This window comes from Thalassophryne amazonica, chromosome 11 (genome assembly GCF_902500255.1).
Source record: "Thalassophryne amazonica chromosome 11, fThaAma1.1, whole genome shotgun sequence".
NCBI classification, from domain to species: domain Eukaryota; kingdom Metazoa; phylum Chordata; class Actinopteri; order Batrachoidiformes; family Batrachoididae; genus Thalassophryne; species Thalassophryne amazonica.
The window spans coordinates 18,317,748-18,344,451 of record NC_047113.1 but is presented as its reverse complement, the minus strand read 5'-3'; the positions used below and the strand labels follow the sequence as shown (position 1 = coordinate 18,344,451).

General features: G+C 43.5%; 1 protein-coding gene across 2 annotated transcripts in view; it reads right to left on the bottom strand.

The window, feature by feature from the left end:
- The window catches only part of ebf1a (EBF transcription factor 1a), a 201,895-nt gene extending 177,060 nt beyond the window's left edge, over positions 1–24,835 (bottom strand). For both annotated transcript variants that reach the window (XM_034181304.1, XM_034181305.1), the window contains exons 1-6: positions 24,013–24,835; positions 23,149–23,305; positions 22,292–22,355; positions 21,616–21,671; positions 20,527–20,600; positions 18,520–18,588 (exon numbers count right to left, since the gene is read on the bottom strand). In XM_034181304.1, the coding sequence (XP_034037195.1) occupies positions 18,520–18,588; positions 20,527–20,600; positions 21,616–21,671; positions 22,292–22,355; positions 23,149–23,305; positions 24,013–24,146 (554 nt within the window). In that variant the 5' untranslated portion in view covers positions 24,147–24,835. The remainder of the gene's footprint in view (positions 1–18,519; positions 18,589–20,526; positions 20,601–21,615; positions 21,672–22,291; positions 22,356–23,148; positions 23,306–24,012) is intronic.
- Between the last annotated feature and the right edge of the window lie 1,869 nt (positions 24,836–26,704).

Sequence of the window (26,704 nt, the reverse complement as noted above, 5' to 3'; positions counted from 1 at the left end):
CACCCCCCCAGGCCCTCCCAGCTCCTCCCACTCCTACTGTCCACATTTTCAGAGTCCTCTGGTGTTCCCTGTTTTATTGGATGGTTGTGGCATATGCATACTAACCCTTGACCTAAGGTGACAACTGTACCTCAGTGTTGAGGAGGGGGTGCCCACGTATCACCTGCACTATTTCCAGGATGCAGGGGTGAAGCAGTCTGTCTGGGTGGTTGCTATCCAGGACCAAAGGTGGTTTGGTAGTGTGGCGGATGCAGCGATGCGCAGCACCAGCATATGCTCCCAGACCTGACCCAACCGGACCAAGTTTGGTGGTTATCAGATGCAAGACCTGACATTGAAAACTTCTTTATTATTCACTGACTATTACTGCAGCTTTCGTCTTCTTTCTATACATCTTCATCACATGTTTGTATGGGGTTGCTGGGGAAAAGCACTTCACATTTGAATGTTTTTATTTTTGGACTCTTCAACACTCACTCACTCACTCACTCACTCACTCATCTTCAACCGCTTACTCCAATTAAGTGTCACAGGTGTTCAACACTCATCCACAATCAAATCCAGCAGGTTATTAACGATAGTCTTTCCTATGTAGAGTGAATGCTATGTAGATTTGTTTTACAAAACAGCCAGAGCTTTGTTGATTGTATGTGGAGGTGATGTCTACAGGTTAGGTAGGTTAAAGGGGAGGACTTGTGAGTAAAGGATCCCCCATTTGATTCTGCTTCAAACGAGCAGCTCACTAAGGTGCCTTTGAGCAAGGACCTAAATATGCATGTTGCTCCCAGTGTGCAGCTGAGGGCAGAAGATGGCAGCACGCTGACATCAGTGTGTGCGTATGTCACAGTGAGGCATCACAGTAAAGCATTTTGAGCGTGTGCATCAGATATCAGAAATGGGCAATAGAAATACAGCCCATTTACGGAGCATCTGGAAAGTATTCACAGCACTTCACTTCTACCACATTTTGTTATGTTACAGCCTTATTACAAATTGGGGTAAATTCATTTTCCCCATCAAAATTCTACTCACAACACCCCATAATGACAACATAGAAAACAGTTATTTTTGAAATTTTTGCAAATGTATTAAATATAAAAAAAACTAAGAAATCACATGTACCTAAGTATTCACACCCTTTGCTCAATACTTTGTTGATGCACATTTGGCAGCAATTACAGCCTCAAGTCTTCTTGAATATGATGCCACAAGCTTGGTGCACTTATCTTTGGGCAGTTTTGCTCATTCCTCTTTGCAGCACCTCTCAAGCTCCATCAGGTTGGATGGGGAGCATCGGTACACACCCATTTTCAGATCTCTCCAGAGATGTTCAATCAGATTCAGGTCTGGGCTCTGGCTGGGCCACTCAAGGACATTCACAGAGTTGTCCTGAAGCCACTCCTTTGATATCTTGGCTGTGTGCTTAGGGTCATTGTCCTGCTGAAAGATGAACCATCACCCCAGTCTGAGGTCAAGAGTGCTCTGGAGCAGGTTTTCATCCAGGATGTCTTGTTGGGAAAGTGTCGGTACACGGACCCACAACAGGGGGCGCAAAGGAACGGACAATGGAGTAGGTCAAATAACAACACTTTACTGTTGTGAATGTGCACAACAAATACAACAGATTACAACAATAGATCAGAATCAATTCACAAAGGTGTCGTGTGGGCAGGCTCGAAGATAGGAGACACCTGTCCAAAGCAGAACCGGAACCACACGATTTCCTCTGCCACCAGACCCCGGGAATACTGGAGCCGCCAAGTCCCGAATTCCCAGGTGGCCACTGCCTCCGCGTGTCGGACCTGGTACTGCTGGCGAGGAACAAAAACACAATTAAAGGTGGGCGCGTTTGCACCCAGTAATCCGCACGGCAGGAAAGCTACCTCCACCTCTCGTTGGAAAAAAGGTCTGTTATCACTCACAAAATCACAAAAGGTTACTGTCAAGCAGTCAGCTGAGAATATTACCTTCCAGGTAGAACGATATCTCGGCAAAGAGGTGGAGATGACGTCTTGCTGATATACCGATGCAGATCAGATGAGTGGTGACAGCTGTCACAGGTGATGAGTGTCAGCTGTCACCCCGGCTGCTCCTGTGAGGCGGCAGCGCCCTCTGGTGCCTGGAGCCCGCACTCCAGGCAGGGTGCCCTCTGGTGGTGGTGGGCCAGCAGTACCTCCTCTTCAGCAGCCCACACAACATGTCTCTGTACATTGCTGCATTCCTCTTTCCCTCAATCCTGACTAGTCTCCCAGTTCCTGCTGCTGAAAAACATCCCCACAGCATGATGCTGCCACCACCATGCTTCACTGTTGGGATGGTGCCTGGTTTCCTCCAAACATGACACCTGGCATTCACGCCAAAGAGTTCAATCTCTGTCTCATCAGACCAGAGAATTTTGTTTCTCATGGTCTGAGAGTCCTTCAGGTGCCTTTTGGCAAAACACATGTGGGGTGCCATGTGCCTTTAACTAAGGAATGGCTTCCATCTGGCCACTGTACCATACAGGCCTGATTGGTACATTGCTGCAGAGATAGTTGTCCTTCTGGAAGGTTCTCCTGTCTCCACAGAGGAATTCTGGAACTCTAACAGAGTGACCATCAGGTTCTTGGTCTCCTCCTTGACAAAGGCCCTTCTCCCCCAATCGCTCAGTTTAGACAGACGGCCAGCTCAAGGAAGAGTCCTGGTGGATCTGAACTTTTTCCATTTACAGGTGATGGAGGCCACTGGGCTCATTGGGACCTTCAAAGCAGCAGACATGTTTCTGTACCCTTCACCAGATTTGTACCTTGAGACAATCCTGTCTCAGAGGTCTACAGACAATTCCTTTGACTTCATGCTTGGTTTGTGCTCTGACATTCACTGTCAACTGTGGGATCTTATATGTAGACAGGTGTGTGTCTTTCCAAATCATGTCCAATCAACTGAATTTACCCCAGGTGGACTCCAATTAAGCTGTAGAAACATCTCAAGGATGATCGGTGGAAACAGGATGCACCTGAGGTCAAGTTTAAGCTTCACGGCAAAAGGAATAGGCAGATTAGGAATGAAAATATCAGAGGGACAGCTCAGGTGGGACGGTTTGGAGATAAAGTCAGAGAGGCGAGATTGAGATGGTTTGGACATGTGCAGAGGAGGGACCCAGGGTATATAGGGAGAAGGATGCTGAGGATGGAGCTACCAGGCAGGTGGAGAAGAGGGAGGCCAAAGAGGAGGTTTACGGATGTGCTGAGGTGGTTGGTGTGACAGAGGAAGATACAGAGGACAGGGTGAGATGGAAATGATTGATCTGCTGTGGCAACCCCTAACGAGAACAGCCGAAAGACAAAGAAGAAGAAGGAAAAGGGAATGCTTATGTGCAAGTAATTTCTTTCTTTCTTTTTTAATAAATTTGCAAAAATCTAAAAAAAACTTTTTTACATTGTCATTATGGGGTATTGTGTGTTGAACTTTGAGGAAAAAAAAAATTTCATCCATTTCCTCCTCTGAAAAAGAGAGCCTTAAATCAGAAGTGCCTGACTCCATGGTATAACCCACAAACCCGCAGCTTAAAGCAGATAACCCATAAACTGGAGAGGAAATGGCGTCTCACTAATTTAGAAGATCTTCACTTAGCCTGGAAAAAAGAGTCTGTTGCTCTATAAAAAAGCCCTCCGTAAAGCTAGGACATCTTACTACTCATCACTAATTGAAGAAAATAAGAACAACCCCAGGTTTCTTTTCAGCACTGTAGCCAGGCTGACAAAGAGTCAGAGCTCTATTGAGCCGAGTATTCCTTTAACTTTAACTAGTAATGACTTCATGACTTTCTTTGCAAATAAAATTTTAACTATTAGAGAAAAAATTATTCATAACCATCCCAAAGACATATCTTTATGTTCGACTGCTTTCAGTAATGCTGGTATTTGGTTAGACTCTTTCTCTCCGATTGTTCTGTCTGAGTTACTTTCATTAGTCACTTCTTCCAAACCATCAACATGTCTATTAGACCCCATTCCTACCAGGCTGCTCAAGGAAGCCCTACCGTTAATTAATGCTTCGATCGATATGATCAATCTATCTTTATTAGTTGGCTATGTACCACAGGCTTTTAAGGTGGCAGTAATTAAACCATTACTTAAAAAGCCATCACTTATCTTAGCTAATTATAAGCCAATCTCCAACCTTCCTTTTCTCTCAAAAATTCTTGAAAGGGTAGTTGTAAAACAGCTAACTGATCATCTGCAGAGGAATGGTCTATTTGAAGAGTTTCAGTCAGGTTTCAGAATTTATCATAGTACAGAAACAGCATTAGTGAAGGTTACAAATGATCTTCTTATGGCCTCGGACAGTGGACTCATCTCTGTGCTTGTTCTGTTAGACCTCAGTGCTGCGCTGCAGTGCCTTTGAATCATATTTATCTAATAGATTACAATTTGTTCATGTAAATGGGGAGTCTTCTTCATGGACTAAGGTTAATTATGGAGTTCCACAAGATTCTGTGCTAGGACCGATTTTATTCACTTTATACATGCTTCCCTTAGGCAGTATTATTAGAAAGCATTGCTTAAATTTTCATTGTTACGCAGATGATACCCAGCTTTATCTATCCATGAAGCCAGAGGACACACACCAATTAGCTAAACTGCAGGATTGTCTTACAGACATAAAGACATGGATGACCTCTAATTTCCTGCTTTTAAACTCAGATAAAACTGAAGTTATTGTACTTGGCCCCACAAATCTTAGAAACATGGTGTCTAACCAGATCCTTACTCTGGATGGCATTACCCTGACCTCCAGTAATACTGTGAGAAATCTTGGAGTCATTTTTGATCAGGATATGTCCTTCAATGCGCATATTAAGCAAATATGTAGGACTGCTTTTTTGCATTTGCGCAATATCTCTAAAATCAGAAAGGTCTTGTCTCAGAGTGATGCTGAAAAGCTAATTCATGCATTTATTTCTTCTAGGCTGGACTATTGTGATTCATTATTATCGGGTTGTCCTAAAAGTTCCCTGAAAAGCCTTCAGTTAATTCAAAATGCTGCAGCTAGAGTACTGACAGGGACTAGAAGGAGAGAGCATATTTCACCCATATTGGCTTCTCTTCATTGGCTCCCTGTTAATTCCAGAACAGAATTTAAAATTCTTCTTCTTACTTATAAGGTTTTGAATAATCAGGTCCTATCTTATCTTAGGGACCTCATAGTACCATATCACCCCAATAGAGCGCTTCGCTCTCAGACTGCAGGCTTACTTGTAGTTCCTAGGGTTTGTAAGAGTAGAATGGGAGGCAGAGCCTTCAGCTTTCAGGCTCCTCTCCTGTGGAACCAGCTCCCAATTTGGATCAGGGAGACAGACACCCTCTCTACTTTTAAGATTAAGCTTAAAACTTTCCTTTTTGAAAAAGCTTATAGTTAGGGCTGGATCAGGTGACCCTGAACCATCCCTTAGTTATGCTGCTATAGACTTAGACTTCTGGGGGGTTCCCATGATGCACCCAGTGTTTCTTTTTATTCACCTCTTTTTGCTCTGTATGCACCACTCTGCTTTTAGTCATTGGTGATTGATCTCTGCTCTCTTCCACAGCAGGTCTTTTTCCTGGTTCTCTCCCTCAGCCCCAACCAGCAGAAGACTGCCCCTCCCTGAGCCTGGTTCTGCTGGAGGTTTCTTCCTGTTAAAAGGGAGTTTTCCTTCCCACTGTCGCCAAGTGCTTGCTCATAGGGGGTCGTTTTGACCGTTGGGGTTTTTCTGTAAATATTGTGCGGCTTTTGCCTTACAATATAAAGCGCCTTGGGGCAACTGTTTGTTGTGATTTGGTGCTATATAAATAAAATTGATTTGATTTGATTTGATTTTGGAACAAGTCTGCAACATAAAACCATGTGGGGAAAAGTGCAGTGCTGTGAATACTTTCTGGATGCACCATATGTATCATTGTGCAAATTAGTGTTGGTGATATTACCATGGCAACCTGACTATGTCCCCTGCTGTAATGACCGGTGGGGCTGATTTTCTCCCATCAACATATGAATCTAGCATCAGCGTGTTTTTATCTTCTGAGCAACATAGTTGTGGATATGAAAGTGAAACTAAGCTGAGGGGACGGAAGGCGCTGCCAGTAAACCACATTAGCATCAAATGCAAATGAGAAGGGAGCTAATGGCTGGACAGGTGCAGACTGGGCTTGTAAATGACACACACACACACACACACACACACACACACACACACACACACACACACACACACACACACACACACACACACACACACACACACAAATGAGACAGATGAATTAAACATGGGTGGGCTCAGCTTGGAGGGGTGGTGGTGGCAGGGCTGACATAAAGTCAATGACATACATTATTCACTAGCGCACGTTAGCCTAGCCAAGGCAACACATGACCTCTCACCTCAGGAAGTGCACACAAACATAACCAGCAAAACAATGAGGGGGTTCCCCCACTGAAAACTGAGACAAAGCGGAAAGGTACGCGACAAAACGCAGGAGCTTCAAAACCCAGACGAGCTTCATATCGCAGTGATTTCTGAGCTCCGAACTTTCTTCCAGGTGTCAGCTGACGTGTGGTGACACGGAGCAGGTGACCCACAATCCGTGTTTGTGTGGATCCACCGTGACGCTGTGAATGGTGCTTCACCGAACAGGAAAAACGCCGTCTGTGACATCATCCTCCCTGGGAGGAGCACTTCCTGCCTGACATTCTTCACTCAAGACGCACACTCACCAGGAAATGGCCTCAATCAACGCGCGCGCGCTCCTAAGGGGAATAACCGACATCAATGGCGGATACACAACTGCAGATGCACATGTCAGGAAATGGGCCACATCAACAGCAGGCTTCAGGAGTGTGCGAAAACACAAACATTTAAAAAAGAAGAAGAGTGAACAACTGTGGACGGCACAGGCCCTCCTGCTGCAGCTTTCACCCACTTTGCCTCAATTCGGATGACGGACTGCTTCACGTTTAGTGCACATAAACAATGTCAAATGTATTTGTGTTGTCTTTAATTCTGATGTGTGCCATTATTACATTTAACTAGTAATAATTGTGGATTAATTGCTGTATTTTGTCTGAGGTAATACTAGTGTAAACATAATTTCGTTGTTGTTGCACTTGTGTAATGACAATGTCAATAAATCTCATCTCATCTCATAAAGCTGAAATAACACACACGTGTTGGTTGCACCACACTGCGGGCTGCAGAGAGAAGGGAGAACTGTAGGGTGATCCTTATCACTGGGTGAAGGGATTCCAGGGCGCACCTTGCAGTCGACCCGGGAACTGATTTTTAAAACTCTTCTGACGGATAGTAAAGAGCGCTGCTACGGAGGGAGGAGGAGCAAAGGAATGAGCAAAGGTGTGCACGGATGAGAGGAAAGTGTGTTGGTGATTTGAGGCCCATTCAGGCAGATGATCGACTGACTGTCAGAGGCTGCATACGATTAACCCCACGCTAACCAGGAGCAACGGTGAGAGGTGGACATGGAGGTGGTGGTGGGGGTGGGTGGGTTAAGGGCTCCCCTCGTATTATCCCGCCTCCCTAAGAGGCTAAAGTGGACCGCTCGTGTTTCCCCGGGGAAGACATGGAGAGGCGCACAGGAGCTCCTCAACGTCTGTCTGCGCTTCCCAAAAATTTGCCTTCAGTCAGCTACACAGTTAGTGGAAACAGTCAGATGCCAACTGATGCTGCCATTACCATGACAACCACACTTCAAACTACAGTAAAAACTGAAGAAAACCGTTTTTTTCTAAATATTATAGGCTAGCCTAAACAAATACGTATGCTTCATAATTAAAATCTGTATCAAATCGTTCCTTGTAGATGCCTTTAACGCCAAAACAAATTTCCGCTTTAACAACTGAGCAACGATAAAGAGGCGGCGGGAGATTCTCCCTGTGAACGAACACAGTGTACCCAGAGCGCCGCTGATCCACACTGTACCAGATTTGTTCTCCTAACAATCAAATAAGTTTCTCATTAGCCGACTTTATTTTTTCTCATTCCTCCGGTTTTGCTGCAGTGGCCTGTTTCTCCCATCTTAACGAGAGAGAGCTAATTAGGCAATCAGACCCATTACTCTTCCAGAAGAGTTAGAGCTAGCCCGCTAATTAGGGCTGTAAAATCTAATCATCTCTGTGAAACAGCAGAGGCTAACGAGCTCTTATTTAACGAACTAAATAACTTCAAGGGTGGAGAGGGGTATTTTTTATGAATTTGAAGGAGGGGAACACATCGTAATTGAGCCAGTTTCACCCTCGCAGTTGTTTGTTTGTTTATGAATCCCTGATTATTACAAGTGCCAGGAATATATTGGTGCTAAATGAGCAAACGCATAAACCCTTCTACTCCCTTTCAGTCCTCCTCGAAAATGGCCTACCAACTCCCCCCATCGCCCTCCTCTCACCTGACCTATTTTCCTGTCCAGAAAGACTGTTTGCTGGAGAGAAAAACAGAGATATTGCTGTTGTTTTCCCTCCCCCTGTTCTAATTTGTTGTTCATTAATGCTGCCTTCACACCTGAGCCATGTGGCGTCAGGGGAATACCGCCAGCGAGCAACCGCGACACATGCTCAGTGCGGCAAAGCTGTTCCAAAGCAGAGATTGGCCTCACCGGGGTGGCTTTGCGTGGCTTCAAAGATAAAAAAAAATTTACCAGGATGAACGCCTTGAAAGTCCAGTGGATGAGGAATTCAACAAGTATGCGCAAAAAGGGGGGGCAAAAAGGAAAAAAAATGCAGCACGCGCACGCTGTGATGGGCAGGCGTGTTGTGCGAGGCCACGTGGTGCGGTGCAGCTGTCTCAGGGAGCGGTGAGGTGAGGCCTTCCGCTTCAGCGGAGCGGAACGAGGGTGACGCTCACACGCACAAACTCACAAACAACACAGATGCACACGCGAGAAAAGGGCGCACACACCCTTACAAACACAGGTAAGGAGCACATTCTGACAGAGCGGCAGCAAGAAGGGGACAGCTGCGCTCGTGATAACACAGGTCAGTGCCTCATTAACACACAAATTCACCCAAATGCAAAAAAAGACACAAAACCAAAATAATCTTTTTTTCCTCAGTTTATCTGAGAGTGCAGTTTTTGAGGGGGCAGGTTAGAGGTCACACAGAACGTGACGCAGATGTAAATGTGAACTTTTCAGCTGTTTCCTTGCACAGTTTCCCCCTCACACCCCAAACCTGCAAGTTCTTAACTTCTTACAAACACTGTGCTCCTCCGCGTGCAGCAGCACACCAACATCAGTGTGACACCAGCCACCGCCATCGCCAGCCGTTACTGTAATCCAAACTGCTCTTCAGCAGAGTCATCAGCTCGACCACACAAACACTGTTTGACCGCAGTTGACGCGACGCTCGGCTGCTCTGTAATCGCTCCTCCACTCACGCTGCTGCAACGTTATTCACAGCGTCTTCTGGCCAGTAAAGACTCAAGTCAAAATATTCTGCTGTTGTTTAAAGTCTTCATTGTGCCTTTTCACCAAGGGTCATGTCTCACTTGAACTATTGTCTAGGCTGCCCCCATGATTTCCGACTGGGCTACTCAGGTTCGTCTGTATCCACAAGCTTTCAGAAAACAGACACAAATACGCACAAAATGAGCACAGATTGCAGCCAAAAGGTTCCATCTGTATCTGTAAAGCATAAATGAAGCTTTAAACCTCATGTTTCCTTCTAATTCAGGCATCAGTCTCCTCTTTGGGTCTATAGTCTGTAGCGTGGTGGTTAAAACCTCAATTTGTTGTTTGTTTGCAAACAGAAGGAACAAGTTATATTTTGCCAGATCATGACAAATGTCTTTTTTTCTGAAATACCTCTGTTTTAAAACACAGATGCAAGAACCAATACAGGTTAAGTTAATTGCTGCCGTTATTTTACCTCTGGCAGCTACAGGAAGTACAGTTACACAGTAAATTTTGCAGAGTTAAATAGACTCCACGAGGACTACATTTGGTCCTACTCAAAATCATGTTAGACAAACCCTAATATAGTGTTAAATCAGCTTTATAACAGTATAAAAGACTCTAGTAGAGATGAACAACTTGATTTAAATCTACCATAGAGCTGATTTAACAGTATGATACATGGAGCTGATTTAACACTTCAAGAGGGCTAATTTAACACTATGATTGAGCTGATTGAACACAATGCGGATATAACACTGCAGTATCAAGCAGATTTAACACTACAATAGAGCTGATTTAACACTACAATAGAGGTGATTTAACACTATGATCAAGGTGATTAAATATGAGAATAGAGCTGATTTAACACTATGGTAGAGCAGATATAACACTGCAGTATCAAGCAGATTTAACACTACAATAGAGCTGATTTAACACTATGATCAAGCTGATTGAAATAGAGAATAGAGCTGATTTAACACTATGGTAGAGCAGATATAACAATGCTGTATGAAGCACATTTAACATTACAATAGAGCTGATTAAACAGTTTGATAGAGCTGATTTAACACTGTAGATCTGATTTAACACTACAATAGGTGATTTAATAATATAATTGAGGTGATTGAACATGAGGATAGAGCTGATTTAACACTATGGTAGAGCCGATATAACACTGCAATATCAAGCAGATTTAACACTACAATAGAGCTTATTTAACACTATGATCAAGCTGGTTGAATATGAGGATAGATTTGATTTAACACTACGGTACAGCAGATATAATCAATCAATCAATCAATCAATTTTTTTTATATAGCGCCAAATCACAACAAACAGTTGCCCCAAGGCGCTTTATATTGTAAGGCAAGGCCATACAATAATTATGTAAAACCCCAACGGTCAAAACGACCCCCTGTGAGCAAGCACTTGGCTACAGTGGGAAGGAAAAACTCCCTTTTAACAGGAAGAAACCTCCAGCAGAACCAGGCCCAGGGAGGGGCAGTCCTCTGCTGGGACTGGTTGGGGCTGAGGGAGAGAACCAGGAAAAAGACATGCTGTGGAGGGGAGCAGAGATCAATCACTAATGATTAAATGCAGAGTGGTGCATACAGAGCAAAAAGAGAAAGAAACAATGCATCATGGGAACCCCCCAGCAGTCTACGTCTATAGCAGCATAACTAAGGGATGGTTCAGGGTCACGTGATCCAGCCCTAACTATAAGCTTTAGCAAAAAGGAAAGTTTTAAGCCTAATCTTAAAAGTAGAGAGGGTGTCTGTCTCCCTGATCTGAATTGGGAGCTGGTTCCACAGGAGAGGAGCCTGAAAGCTGAAGGCTCTGCCTCCCATTCTACTCTTACAAACCCTAGGAACTACAAGTAAGCCTGCAGTCTGAGAGTACCATAAGTCAGAACAAGATCTAAGATATGATTAAAGTGGTGGGTGGACTCATTTACTTTTTGAGCAAAGCCAATAGAGTCTAATAATAGATTAAATGCAGTGTTGAGGCTGTCATTCTCAGCATCTGTGTGGATGTTAAAATCGCCCACTATAATTATCTTATCTGAGCTAAGCACTAAGTCAGACAAAAGGTCTGAAAATTCACAGAGAAACTCACAGTAATGACCAGGTGGACGATAGATAATAACAAATAAAACTGGTTTTTGGGACTTCCAATTTGGATGGACAAGACTAAGAGACAAGCTTTCAAATGAATTAAAGCTCTGTCTGGGTTTTTGATTAATTAATAAGCTGGAATGGAAGATTGCTGCTAATCCTCCGCCCCGGCCCGTGCTACGAGCATTCTGTGTGACTTGGGGGTGTTGACTCATTTAAACTAACATATTCATCCTGCTGTAACCAGGTTTCTGTAAGGCAGAATAAATCAATATGTTGATCAATTATATAATAATTTACCAACAGGGACTTAGAAGAGAGAGACCTAATGTTTAATAGACCACATTTAACTGTTTTAGTCTGTGGTGCAGTTGAAGGTGCTATATTATTTTTTCTTTTTGAATTTTTATGCTTAAATAGATTTTTGCTGGTTATTGGTGGTCTGGGAGCAGGCACCGTCTCTACGGGGATGGGGTAATGAGGGGATAGCAGGGGGAGAGAAGCTGCAGAGAGGTGTGTAAGACTACAACTCTGCTTCCTGGTCCCAACCTGGATAGTCACGGTTGGAGGATTTAAGAAAATTGGCCAGATTTCTAGAAATGAGAGCTGCTCCATCCAAAGTGGGATGGATGCCATCTCTCCTAACAAGACCAGGTTTTCCCCAGAAGCTTTGCCAATTATCTATGAAGCCCACCTCATTTTTTGGACACCACTCAGACAGCCAGCAATTCAAGGAGAACATGCGGCTAAACATGTCACTCCCGGTCTGATTGGGGAGGGGCCCAGAGAAAACTACAGAGTCCGACATTGTTTTTGCAAAGTTACACACCGATTCAATGTTAATTTTAGTGACCTCCGATTGGCGTAACCGGGTGTCATTACTGCCGACGTGAATTACATCTTACCAAATTTACGCTTAACCTTAGCCAGCAGTTTCAAATTTCCTTCAATGTCGCCTGCTCTGGCCCCCGGAAGACAATTGACTATGGTTGCTGGTGTCGCTAACTTCACATTTCTCAAAACAGAGTCGCCAATAACCAGAGTTTGATCCTCGGCGGGTGTGTCGTCGAGTGGGGAAAAACGGTTAGAGAAGTGAACGGGTTGGCGGTGTACACGGGGCTTCTGTTTAGGGCTACGCTTCCTCCTCACAGTCACCCAGTCGGCCTGCTTTCCCGGCTGCTCAGGATCTGCCAGGGGGTAACTCTGCAATAGAGCTGATTTAACACTACAATAGAGCTGATTTAACACTATGATTGTGCTGATTGATCATGATGATCGAGATGATTTAACACTACGGTAGAGGAGATATAACACTGCAGTATCAAGCAGATTTAACACTACAATAGAGCTGATTTAACACTATGATCAAGCTGACTGAATATGAGGACAGATTTGATTTAACACTACGGTAGAGCAGATATAACACTGCAAAAGAGCTGATTTAACACTATGATCAAGCTGATTGAATATGAGGATAGAGTTTATTTAACACTACGGTAGAGCAGATATAACACTGCAATAGAGCTGATATAACACCACAATAGAGCTGATTTAACACCACAATAGAGGTGATTTATTGTTGGCATAGAGCTGATTTGACACTGCAGTAGCATGCATTTAATACTCTTTGTGATTGGGGCCAAATGTAGTCAAGAGTTAATTTTACTCTGCAAAATGACCTGTGTAGCTCCAGGGTGAAGCTTCCATAAAACTGACTTTTTATTTATGTATTTATGTCCGGTTGTTCTCAAACTCAGCGGGTGTAAACCCAAAGTGAATCTAAGGGCATCAAAACTAGAGTGAATCTGTACGGCCGTCAAGACTCAGCACAGATGTGTTACACACACAAGAGACAAGATGGACAGATTTTCAACAGACTACAAATACAAATGGCTGATGCTGATGGGCAAATGCTTCAATAAAACTCAAACTAGCATGAATCCAAACTTGCCGCTAGATTTCCTGTCAGTTTTGCTAGGCAGCTCTTCTTATCTGTCTAAAAACTGTCTGTTTGACCAAACTGTTTTTTTTTTTTTTGTTCATTCATCAGTACCATACACACAAGTCAATAAGGCATACAGCTTAATAACGCTTCAACATACTTTGGTTTTTGTGTTTAGCGTTCCCATTATTATAAACATGAGAATATCAATCAATCAATCAATCAATCAATTTTATTTATATAGCGCCAAATCACAACAAACAGTTGCCCCAAGGCGCTTTATATTGTAAGGCAAGGCCACACATTAATTACGGAAAAACCCCAACGGTCAAAACGACCCCCTGTGAGCAAGCACTTGGCGACAGTGGGAAGGAAAAACTCCCTTTTAACAGGAAGAAACCTCCAGCAGAACCAGGCTCAGGGCGGGGCAGTCTTCTGCTGGGACTGGTTGGGGCTGAGGGAGAGAACCAGGAAAAAGACATGCTGTGGAGGGGAGCAGAGATCAATCACTAATGATTAAATGCAGAGTGGTGCATACAGAGCAAAAAGAGAAAGAAACAGTGCATCATGGGAACCCCCCAGCAGTCTACGTCTATAGCAGCATAACTAAGGGATGGTTCAGGGTCACCTGATCCAGCCCTAACTATAAGCTTTAGCAAAAAGGAAAGTTTTAAGCCTAATCTTAAAAGTAGAGAGGGTGTCTGTCTCCCTGATCTGAATTGGGAGCTGGTTCCACAGGAGAGGAGCCTGAAAGGTGAAGGCTCTGCCTCCCATTCTACTCTTACAAACCCTAGGAACTACAAGTAAGCCTGCAGTCTGAGAGTGAAGCGCTCTATTGGGGTGATATGGTACTATGAGGTCCCTAAGATAAGATGGGACCTGATTATTCAAAACCTTGTAAGTAAGAAGAAGAATTTTAAATTCTATTCTAGAATTAACAGGAAGCCAATGAAGAGAGGCCAATATGGGTGAGATATGCTCTCTCCTTCTAGTCCCTGTCAGTACTCTAGCTGCAGCATTTGAATTAACTGAAGGCTTTTTAGGGAACTTTTAGGACAACCTGATAATAATGAATTACAATAGTCCAGCCTAGAGGAAATAAATGCATGAATTAGTTTTTCAGCATCACTCTGAGACAAGACCTTTCTAATTTTAGAGATATTGCATAAATGCAAAAAAGCAGTCCTACATATTTGTTTAATATGCGCATTGAATGACATATCCTGATCAAAAATCACTCCAAGATTTCTCACAGTATTACTAGAGGTCAGGGTAATGCCATCCAGAGTAAGGATCTGGTTAGACACCATGTTTCTAAGATTTGTGGGGCCAAGTACAATAACTTCAGTTTTATCTGAGTTTAAAAGCAGGAAATTAGAGGTCATCCATGTCTTTATGTCTGTAAGACAATCCTGCAGTTTAGCTAATTGGTGTGTGTCCTCTGGCTTCATGGATAGATAAAGTTGGGTATCATCTGCGTAACAATGAAAATTTAAGCAATGCCGTCTAATAATACTGCCTAAGGGAAGCATGTATAAAGTGAATAAAATTGGTCCTAGCACAGAACCTTGTGGAACTCCATAATTAACCTTAGTCTGTGAAGAAGATTCCCCATTTACATGAACAAATTGTAATCTATTAGATAAATATGATTCAAACCACTGCAGCGCAGTGCCTTTAATACCTATGGCATGCTCTAATCTCTGTAATAAAATTTTATGGTCAACAGTATCAAAAGCAGCACTGAGGTCTAACAGAACAAGCACACAGATGAGTCCACTGTCTGAGGCCATAAGAAGATCATTTGTAACCTTCACTAATGCTGTTTCTGTACTATGATGAATTCTACAACCTGACTGAAACTCTTCAAATAGACCATTCCTCTGCAGATGATCAGTTAGCTGTTTTACAACTACCCTTTCAAGAATTTTTGAGAGAAAAGGAAGGTTGGAGATTGGCCTATAATTAGCTAAGATAGCTGGGTCAAGTGATGGCTTTTTAAGTAATGGTTTAATTACTGCCACCTTAAAAGCCTGTGGTACATAGCCAACTAATAAAGATAGATTGATCATATTTAAGATCGAAGCATTAAATAATGGTAGGGCTTCCTTGAGCAACCTGGTAGGAATGGGGTCTAATAGACATGTTGATGGTTTGGATGAAGTAACTAATGAAAATAATTCAGACAGAACAATTGGAGAGAAAGAGTCTAACCAAATACCGGCATCACTGAAAGCAGCCAAAGATAACGATACGTCTTTGGGATGGTTATGAGTAATTTTTTCTCTAACAGTTAAAATTTTATTAGCAAAGAAAGTCATGAAGTCATTACTAGTTAAAGTTAAAGGAATACTCGGCTCAATAGAGCTCTGACTCTTTGTCAGCCTGGCTACAGTGCTGAAAAGAAACCTGGGGTTGTTCTTATTTTCTTCAATTAGTGATGAGTAGTAAGATGTCCTAGCTTTACGGAGGGCTTTTTTTTTATAGAGCAACAGACTCTTTTTCCAGGCTAAGTGAAGATCTTCTAAATTAGTGAGACGCCATTTCCTCTCCAACTTACGGGTTATCTGCTTTAAGCTGCGAGTTTGTGAGTTATACCACGGAGTCAGGCACTCAGGCTCTCTTTTTCAGAGGAGCTACAGCATCCAAAGTTGTCTTCAATGAGGATGTAAAACTATTGACGAGATACTCTATCTCACTTAACAGAGTTTAGGTAGCTACTCTGCACTGTGTTGGTATATGGCATTAGAGAACATAAAGAAGGAATCATATCCTTAAACCTAGTTACAGCACTTTCTGAAAGACTTCTAGTGTAATGAAACTTATTCCCCACTGCTGGGTAGTCCATCAGAGTAAATGTAAATGTTATTAAGAAATGATCAGACAGAAGGGAGTTTTCAGGGAATACTGTTAAGTCTTCAATTTCCATACCATAAGTCAGAACAAGATCTAAGATATGATTAAAGTGGTGGGTGGACTCATTTACATTTTGAGCAAAGCCAATTGAGTCTAATAATAGATTAAATGCAGTGTTGAGGCTGTCATTCTCAGCATCTGTGTGGATGTTAAAATCGCCCACTATAATTATCTTATCTGAGCTAAGCACTAAGTCAGACAAAAGGTCTGAAAATTCACAGAGAAACTCACAGTAACGACCAGGTAGACGATAGATAATAACAAATAAAACTGGTTTTTGGGACTTCCAATTTGGATGGACAAGACTAAGAGTCAAGCTTTCAAATGAATTAAAGCTCTGTCTGGGTTTTTGATTAAGTAATAAGCTAGAATGGAAGATTGCTGCTAATCCTCCGCCTCGGCCCGTGCTACAAGCATTCTGGCAGTTAGTGTGACTCGGGGGTGTTGACTCATTTATACTAACATATTCATCCTGCTGTAACCAGGTTTCTGTAAGGCAGAATAAATCAATATGTTGATCAATTATTATATCATTTACTAACAGGGACTTAGAAGAGAGAGACCTAATGTTTAATAGACCACATTTAACTGTTTTAGTCTGTGGTGCAGTTGAAGGTGCTATATTATTTTTTCTTTTTGAATTTTTATGCTTAAATAGATTTTTGCTGGTTATTGGTGGTCTGGGAGCAGGCACCGTCTCTACGGGGATGGGGTAATGAGGGGATAGCAGGGGGAGAGAAGCTGCAGAGGTGTGTAAGACTACAACTCTGCTTCCTGGTCCCAACCCTGGATAGTCACGGTTTGGAGGATTTAAGAAAATTGGCCAGATTTCTAGAAATGAGAGCTGCTCCATCCAAAGTGGGATGGATGCCGTCTCTCCTAACAAGACCAGGTTTTCCCCAGAAACTTTGCCAATTATCTATGAAGCCCACCTCATTTTTTGGACACCTCTCAGACAGCCAGCAATTCAAGGAGAACATGCGGCTAAACATGTCACTCCCAGTCCGATTGGGAGGGGCCCAGAGAAAACTACAGAGTCCGACATTGTTTTTGCAAAGTTACACACCAATTCAATGTTAATTTTAGTGACCTCCGATTGGCCGATTGGTGTCATTACTGCCGACGTGAATTACAATCTTACCAAATTTACGCTTAGCCTTAGCCAGCAGTTTCAAATTTCCTTCAATGTCGCCTGCTCTGGCCCCCGGAAGACAGTTGACTATGGTTGCTGGTGTCTCTAACTTCACATTTCTCAAAACAGAGTCGCCAATAACCAGAGTTTGATCCTCGGCGGGTGGGTCGTCCAGTGGGGAAAATGGTTAGAAATGTGAACGGGTTGGCGGTGTACACGGGGCTTCTGTTTATAACTACGCTTCCTCCTCACAGTCACCCAGTCGGCCTGCTTTCCCGGCTGCTCGGGATCTGCCAGAGGGAAACTAACGGCGGCTAAGCTACCTTGGTCCGCACCGACTACAGGGGCCTGGCTAGCTGTAGAATTTTCCACGGTGCGGAGCCGAGTCTCCATTTCGCCCAGCCTGGCCTCCAAAGCTATGAATAAGCTACACTTATTACAAGTACCATTACTGCTAAAGGAGGCTGAGGAATAACTAAACATTTCACACCCAGAGCAGAAAAGTGCGGGAGAGACAGGAGAAGCCGCCATGCTAAACCGGCTAAGAGCTAGTAGCTGCGCTAAGCTAGCGGATTCCTAAAAACACTCAAAGTGAATAATGTGTAAATAATTTAGAGGTGATTCAGCAGAGGGAGTGCTTTAGTTAAGGCACGTGAAGATTACACTGTGAAACAAATCGTTATCTAGTTAACTAGATCAATCTAACTGTGCAGATTAAACAGCTAACAGATACAGCAAAACACCGCTGTGCGCCAGAACAGGAAGTGATACAATACCGCAGTGAGAGCCAACCACCAGTAGAGGCCAGCAAGCAAATGCAAATATCTCTGCAAATATGAAATATAGAATAAAATTGAACAACTTTGTCGGAGATGGCAACGTGGGCATGGGTGTATGAACTCAACAAATCCAGTCAGCACCATACATTCACCATTTACACAGCACGCCAACAGTGGCAGCGAAGCATCGCGAAGGCTGAGGTCAAAAGGCAAAGCTTACCTGTCGATGATGACGGGGTCTGACGGGGTCTCATTCCTGTTGCCACAACTCTTCTTATCACAACACCGGCTGGCGGGAAGCGACGGGGTGGAGCAGAGACAAAGAAAAATTAGTCATTCAGCAAACAGAAAGGAAAACCACACATTTGTTAAAGCTAGAAGCTGCTGCTTCGCTCCAACTTTTTCAACCTGTTAATAGATATACATCTATATTCAAAAGTTGTGTCATGCATAAAGCCTGCTGAGGTGTTCCTGTGATTTTGGGCCTATGTTCTTCACACTGAACTGGCAGAAAAAGGTGCATAAGGGGCGTGAGACTTTCTCAGAGTTGCCTGTCTGGATTTTTGTAAAGCTTATAGCGGTAAGACGGGGTGTTTCCGCATCAGCAGGGTGATTTTCGGCAAACTTTGGAGAGAGGAGCAAAAGGCGTGAGAGCTCAACTCAATCTGGATACAAACTCAAATTAGCCTCCGGGGCTCAGGTTAGCTCCATTTCTGTCAGACATCACACAGGCAGACATCTTCTGTTCTCTTATTTTTCCTCAGTGCTCGTCCCCTCCCTCCATCGCCGCCTCTCTCTTTCTCACTCGCTCATTCTCTCTCTCAGAAGTGGGTCACAGAGTGGTCCCACTGGACCTGAGGAGTAGTGCATGCTGGGTAGAAGGGGGTTGCATACTGATGTGACAAGTCCTTTCTGAATCACTTAACTGCAGCAAGAAATAACAGTGTGTTGTGCAAGCTCCCCCCCCACCCCCCAAAAAGTGTCTACCTTTTCTTCTGTCTGCTCGACGATGTTTATGCATGCCTACCTGTGCACAAATGTGAGTGCAAGATGACATAAAAGAGAGAGAGAGAGAGAGAGAGAGAGGAAAAACCGAGTGACCCCTCGTGCCCTCCCCCCCTGCTACTTTCTCGAGTCCCCTAGGACAGGAGGCTTGGAGAGCCGGATCAGATTTCTGATCTGAACTGTTTCCTGCCGCGTATGAAAACAAGCAGTCTAAATTGCCTCGTGTGATAACCAGGAAGTGGCCAGACTTTGCCGCTAGCCGTGTTTTCCGGCTTTCTCCTGTCCGTGTGTTTGCACAGCGGCTGCTTCACCGGGGGGGGGGGGCATTTACATTGCTGCGTAGCATCGGTATCGATTGTGAACGGTCCATTTGAGAATGTGCGTGTCTGTATTTTATGTGTAACTGGAGTCTGCACATAGCTCACTGTCAGGACGCGGCACACTGCATGTATTACACCGATGAAGGAGGATGGCTTTGAGTAATGAGCTTTTCCTTGTCCTAATTAGCTGAACATGAGAGGGACAGACACACACTCACTTACACGCATGTATGTACACAGACACACACTTGCTACCAACAGAAATAGGCCAGGGCCAATCTCGCCAACCCACTTTAAAGAAAATGCTAAGATTCCGATTGTAATTTGACAGAGCTCTCTGTGGCTTTGCCCCGCTTTGCACTCACAGACAACCCAACATTAAAAAAAAAAACCAAAATCATTCATCTTTAAAGCAGGGATCATCAAACGGTGGTTTGAGGACCCCCCCAAAAAAACAGATGCGGCATGCAGACCTTTTATTCCTAATATTGGGTAATTCTTTGGTAATGGAATTACAATCAGACCAAATTTTTAAATCATAAGCTAAAATATGGCCACATTTTCTGGCCATTGTAATTCTGTTGCTGTAGAATTGCCCCATTGTTCTGTTGTGTAACTTCTGAATTTTAACTTCTACAGCTCGGTTTGTGAGAGGATGACTTTTGGTTCAAATTGGCTGTGGCACTCAAACACTTATGTGGGTTAAACAACTGCTGAAAGAGTTGTTTCAGGATGTTCAGCCCTAAAGGGTGCATGTTTTGGGCTCTGCACCCAAGTGCTCTTTAAGTGATCACATCTGCAAAAACTTCAGCTTTATGCACTTAGGAACTTCCCAGGATTTGAGCGCAGTTGAGGACCCCTGCAGTAAAGGACAGTTGCATGGTGGGTATCTGATTTCTTACCTGCACATAATCTCGTGGGTTAACAGGACACGGCACATCTCTGGGTTTTTATCTTGACCCTCGTAGACAATTGCCTGGAGAAGACAGAAAGAAAAAAATGAGTACCAAGAAGTAATTTGAAATTATGCTCTGGGGGGTCAGAAAAGATGCAGGGGCAAATAAAAACCAGAGCAGTGTGCGTGTCTGTCTTTCATTTGGGAGTATAGTGTTGTCTGTCTGGCAAACGTGTGCATCGTGGGAATAACGGTCCTCGTAGGAGCATTCTGTTCTGAAAGACAGTAAGAGCAAAAAGCGTGTGTGCACACCGTGTTCACGTGTGTGCATATGTGTTAGTGCGTGCACGTATGTTTATATGTGGTGTACAGTGAGCAGTTGGACTGCCAGACTGCACAGAGCACCATCTGGTCTATACAGCGCGTCCAAAAATCTAGTCTGGTTACCCCTCCAACCCCACTCAACATGTTCTCCAGGGCTATGATCAGACACACACACACACACACACACACACACACACACACACACACACACACACACACACTGCTCTTTTTATTTGAAGGCAAACTCTGGAAGCCTAATGGCACCAGAGGCACAACTGGCAAAACAAAAGAGCTGATATCAAAACAGCATTCATGAGGTTGACTTTTTTTTTTTTCTTACTTCGTTACCTAATTCACCCTCACAGACAATTCCCACTGTGCACCAACCCACGTATTTCGCTGTGTGATTGCCCGCACACACAAACGCGCGCACCGTGTGAGTTTGTTCAGTTTCACATTGAGGAAATGAGGGTCAAGGTCCTCAAAGAGGGAGCTGGCATGCATCACTGTCTCTCTCCAACACGTGCACAAACACGCCGGCGCGCACAGACACCCAGCCCGGGTCTGCGGGCCGCGGTGAGGACACGCGTCCTCTGCTTTTCTGGGCCTCTGTAAATGTATTCCACAGGTAAGACAGGTCGTTCATCAAGACCGAGGCGCGCGCAGACGCAGCCATGAAGCGGGGGGGTGTGACGTTCGGACCTGCACCGAACTGACGTTTGATTTGTGATCTGCGAGTCTTTATGCAAAAAAACAACAAAAAACCTCTCACCTGTTTAGTCATAGAGTCGATGAGACGCACATACAAGTCCTGCTCTGTTCTGATTCCTACATCAGAGGAGAGAGAGAGAGAGGAGAGAGAGAGAGAGAGAGGAGAGAGGAGAGAGAGAGGGAGAGAGAGAGAGAGAGAGAGAGAGAGAGGAGAGAGAGAGAGAGAGAGAGAGAGAGAGAGAGAGAGAGAGAGGTGGGACGGTCATATTTGGAAGGTTTATATGACTTTCGAGGGAGAGTTTTCCACACTTTGAATGATATTATTCCTAAGAACATTTCACTTTTTAACCCTCTGATTTTTGTCAGTTCGATATGAATTGGAATTTTTTCTTAATGTTCTGTTCCCAAATTGATTTTACAAACTTTTATTAAAAACTTTATTTAAAAATCTTATTAAAAAATTTTGAGCATGAACGTTATTTAATAGATAATCCAAGACCAAAATCGAACACTCAAAAATGATAATTTTTTGATACTTCCAATAATAATAATAATAATAATAATAATAATAATAATAATAATAATAATAATAATAATAATTTTACGTTTAAATGCGCACCATTTCAACAAATAAGAATAACCTCATAAATCAGTTTTTTTTTGTAAGAAGTTTGGCATGCTGTTACTCGTTTAAACATAATTTTAAAAAAAACAATATACGTATAAGCCAAACTCACCGTTGCTGTAGAGGAGTTGAAGTCTATAATGGATCCCATTGTTGGTCTTTTCTCCCGTTGTTTCCTAAATAAATGAAAAACCAAAGTCCCAGTCAGATATGATTATTTATTTATTTAACTTCTTTGTGTTCTGATTAATTAATAATTAATTTGACATGAGGCTGCGCTCAAACTCACTTCACAAGACAGATTTTTTTTTTTTTTATAAAGGTGTTGTGCTCAATTTTAGCAACTTTTCTTTGAGATATTTCACCAAATGTTTACCCACCTTGTGCTTGATATTTTAAAAGTTTGCAAAACTTAGGCCTCTGCACAACTTTGTCATAAATTGTTTGCAATTCGTTCAGGAATCACTATTAGTCGTATTTATTATATTTTGAAATAATCCCAGTGTATGATGTCATAAAATGGTGATTTAATAATGTTGACCAGCTGTGGAATTATTCGAACAATTCAATGAGATTAAAAAAAAAATGCTGTGGAATAAAACACGTTTAAAAATACATCGCCCACATGTAATAGAAATGTGACAATTATTTGACACTTTTTCGTGCCATCAAATAATAATGTTGAAATTTGTGTAAAAGTAAATAACAATCGTAATAAGCGTGATGATAAAAAAAAACTCACCTCGCACCGTAAACAAAAGTTTAGCAGCACTTTTTAAACTGAATATACGAATATTAAAAATATGCTGAATTAATGTAGAAAAAAAAATGCACGTTTAAATGTCACAGCAATGGTGCGTAAACAGAGATCTGCCGCTATAAAGGCCAGGTTCACTTTGCGTCACTTAATCCGTCCAATTTGAATGTTTACCGGCAAACAAGAAACATTTTCGAACGGTGCAAACTCACCTTTTCCTTTTCCACGAAATCCACGAAGGTGGTTCTTTCTATTTCCACGGGCTGACCCTGTCTGTCGTACAGAGCCAGCACGAAGTGGAAGAAGTTGGACTTGCGCAGGTTGGAGGGCGGCTGTTTCTCGAAGTGCGCCCGAGCGAGCCCCACTCCGCTGCGGACACAAGCACAGAACAACACCGTGCGCAACGAAACGCCGTTAAAAACAAAATAAAAAACAACAACAAAACAATCATCTCATATCAAAAAACGAAAAAAACAAACAAACAAAACAAAACAAAACAAAAAGTTAAATTTAGTTTCGAGATGTTCCAAACAGAAGTAACTAGAAGTCACTTCCCATTTTAAAATATGCAACACAATTTAGTAGATTAAAAAAAAAAATCCGTTTAACAATTATAAAACAATTCAGTTAAATTATTTTAAACTGAAACGTGTTTACACACTCGAATTAACTTTGAACAATCTGCTGTCATAAAAGGAAGCGTTTAATTAAACAATGTTCTACTTTTAACTTCTACTTTTAACTTTAAAAATTAGGATTGAATTACATTTATTTAAAATGTAAAATAATCAAAATAGAATCAGCTGCTAAGGAGAAATGAAACAAACAAACAAACAAACAAAAAAGAGTTGAGAAGTTAAAGATTTCCGTTGCCGCACTTTACATTAAAAAAATGTTAAACCTCTCTCCACACACACACACACACACACACACACACACACACACACACACACACACACACACACACACACACACACACACACACACACACACACACACACACACACACACACGCACAATGCTCCACGTCCCCGCGCCCCGGCGTGTGCGCAGCGCCGAGGCCGCCTCAGGCTCACCTCTGGGCGGCTGTGTTGGCGTCCAGCACTCCGGCGCCCTGCATCCATGTCCGAACCGCGTTCATCCCGGCCACCATGGGCTCCTCTTTCATACTACTCCCACTCCTGTGGATGCTGTCGTGGATGCCAAACATCAAAACGCACCTTCACGCTGTCGTTATCTTTCTCTCTCTCTCCTCTCACTCCTCGGCTCCCTCCGTTTTTCCTCCCCTGTCTGTCCCCCCTCCTCTCTCTCTCTCTGTCTCTCTCTCTGTGTCTCTTTTGCGTCTGTTTGATCGCGCTGTCACTGGAGCAAAGTGCCGTGGTCTCTTTCACTTGGCGTTTAGTTGCGCGCGTGTTTCTCAAAGTAAACAAAAGGACGCGACGTGTGGAAGGAGAGTGGAGCTGTCAGCATCCAGGGTGAGCGCCGCGCGTCGTGTCAGCGGAGAGGAGCGACGATGAAAGAGCAGAAGCGCCGCATGAGACGGAGACATTCCGCTGGATCAAAGTGCGGCTGACGAACGCACGCGTAAAATGTGAGGTGTTGTCTCTCAGCAAACAGTCCCACAGTCGAGAAAGGCAACGAGATGAAACAGCTTCCTCCGCCGTGGCTCTGTTTACAAAAAAAGTCTTCCTCCTCCGCGCGCACTGGAAGATTACGCGCAATTAACAGCGACTCCTGCTCCGGTGATTCACGCTCCGATCTTCCCAGAGGAATCACTTTGGACCAGCTCTAGGATGCTGAACAGGGGAGAACTACTAGGTGAGGAGGGCGTGTCCTGCGAGGCGACAAGAAACGCCCCCAAACCCACTTAATAACGCGGACAATCTGCTGTCCACCAACCCGACCAGCGCGCCTCTCTGCTTTGTCCCCGCCTCGTCCTCAAGCAGCGTCCCGCCCCGCGGGCACCAGTGTGTGCGCCGGCGCGTGTGCATTTTTTTTATTTTTATTTTTTTTGTGCATGTGCTTGGACAGTTTCACCAAACGTCAGTAACCTTCCCGGGCGTTTTGAATCTTTCCTCCACCCCCCAGGAGAAAAAGCGGCACAAGCTGTAAATCAGGACTGATGTGTCTGGCGCATCTGGCGCAAAATACGCTCCAGTGCCGCAAATAGCTTGACGTGTATTGTTGCTCACCACTGTCTATTCTTCATCAGATGAATTAATCATATGAAGAAATTGGGAGTTTAACTGTAAATCAATAAATCAAACTTTATTCCATCTTTGAGAGGAAGTTTCTCACATGAGCTCCATCAGCTGCGCGCAGTGCAAGTGTTCCTTCAGAGTATCACATCGAGCTGATTATGAGATTAAGAAAGTTTTAAAAGTCTGGCAGCAACCACGCGAACATTTCTGTCGCAGCCCACGACGCTTTGAAATGAGATTTGATGAGATGTGTCGCATAAATCTTGCAAGCCTTGCGCCAAATCCAACATAAACATGAGGATTACTCTGCAGCTGAGTTAAAACAACAACAACAAAAAAAACAAAAACAAAAACAACAAGGAAATGCTGAAAAACGACACGCCAAAATTGTGCAAAATTTGCACGGTTGCTCACAGGAGCGTGTTGTGCAAAATGCACACTGACAGATGCATGAATGAACATTATCAGAATGTTGCGGCTCTCCTCATCTGCGTTCTAGAGTCCAAATTGTCAAATTGAATTGTCTGCAGGCCATCTGCTCAATAAATACTATTTGGCTGACGGTAATCAAATGAGTTTTTATCATGAAATAAATCTTTAAAAATTAAGATTTTATCAAAAGTGGTTTAAAAGTGGCAGTTTGACGCAGGGGTGCTGTTTACAAAAACGCGTAAAGACGCGCGGATCAGGGTTAAACCAACCGGGCCACGATAAAAGCAAGTTAGAAAACGTGTTTATTTATTTGCTGGTGATTTTTCAGAGTGATTTGCCACTCGTGTCATCATCCTGGTGTGCGCGAGCCTGCAGCTGCAGAGCCTGATAAATGTCATAAACGGTCAAGGTTGGACACTAAAACCCCTGCAATCATCTCATCATTGTCTATAGCTGTTTATTTATGTCTCCTGCTGTGGGAGAAGAAATGTGAGCGCCGGCTGATAAATAAAACGTGAAACAAAATGTGTGTAGCGCGCTCGCACACGCTCCAAGCGATCCTTCAGCACGTTTGTTTGATTGTGGCCGCGATCTGTCTGCCTCGGTCGGCATGCGGACCGGCGCGCACAGCCGGGGCCCCTGGAGTGGATTATATTTATATCCCGACACGCACTCTTAGCGCAAATATCAGTGTCCCACCGACCTAAAGCAGAGATGTCACTCGGGGCCCTTGTGATCACAACCATGTTAATGCATGCGATTTACAAACTCCGTGGCACCTCAGCGCGCACGGCTGGGCACAACATCATCGACGGCAATTACGCGCAGGCACGCGCGCGCACCACTTCTGTTCAAGTGCACGCATATGGCCACGCGATTAAACATTCTCACCGCATTAAAAAATATAAAATAAAATAAACCTCTATTAGACATTTTGAAGTAAATGATCAGAAAGTTGCTGTGCGCGCAGCCACCAGATGTTGTCGTAAATCAAAAGGTTGTTCTGATGATAATAATGGCCCGATTGAATTGAAGACTCATAAAAATGACTCGCTGTAAAAGAAAGAGGGAAAAAAAACACGCATATGTTTATGAGAACGAGCCTTATGTCTGGCAATATGCTCCTCGGACGGCA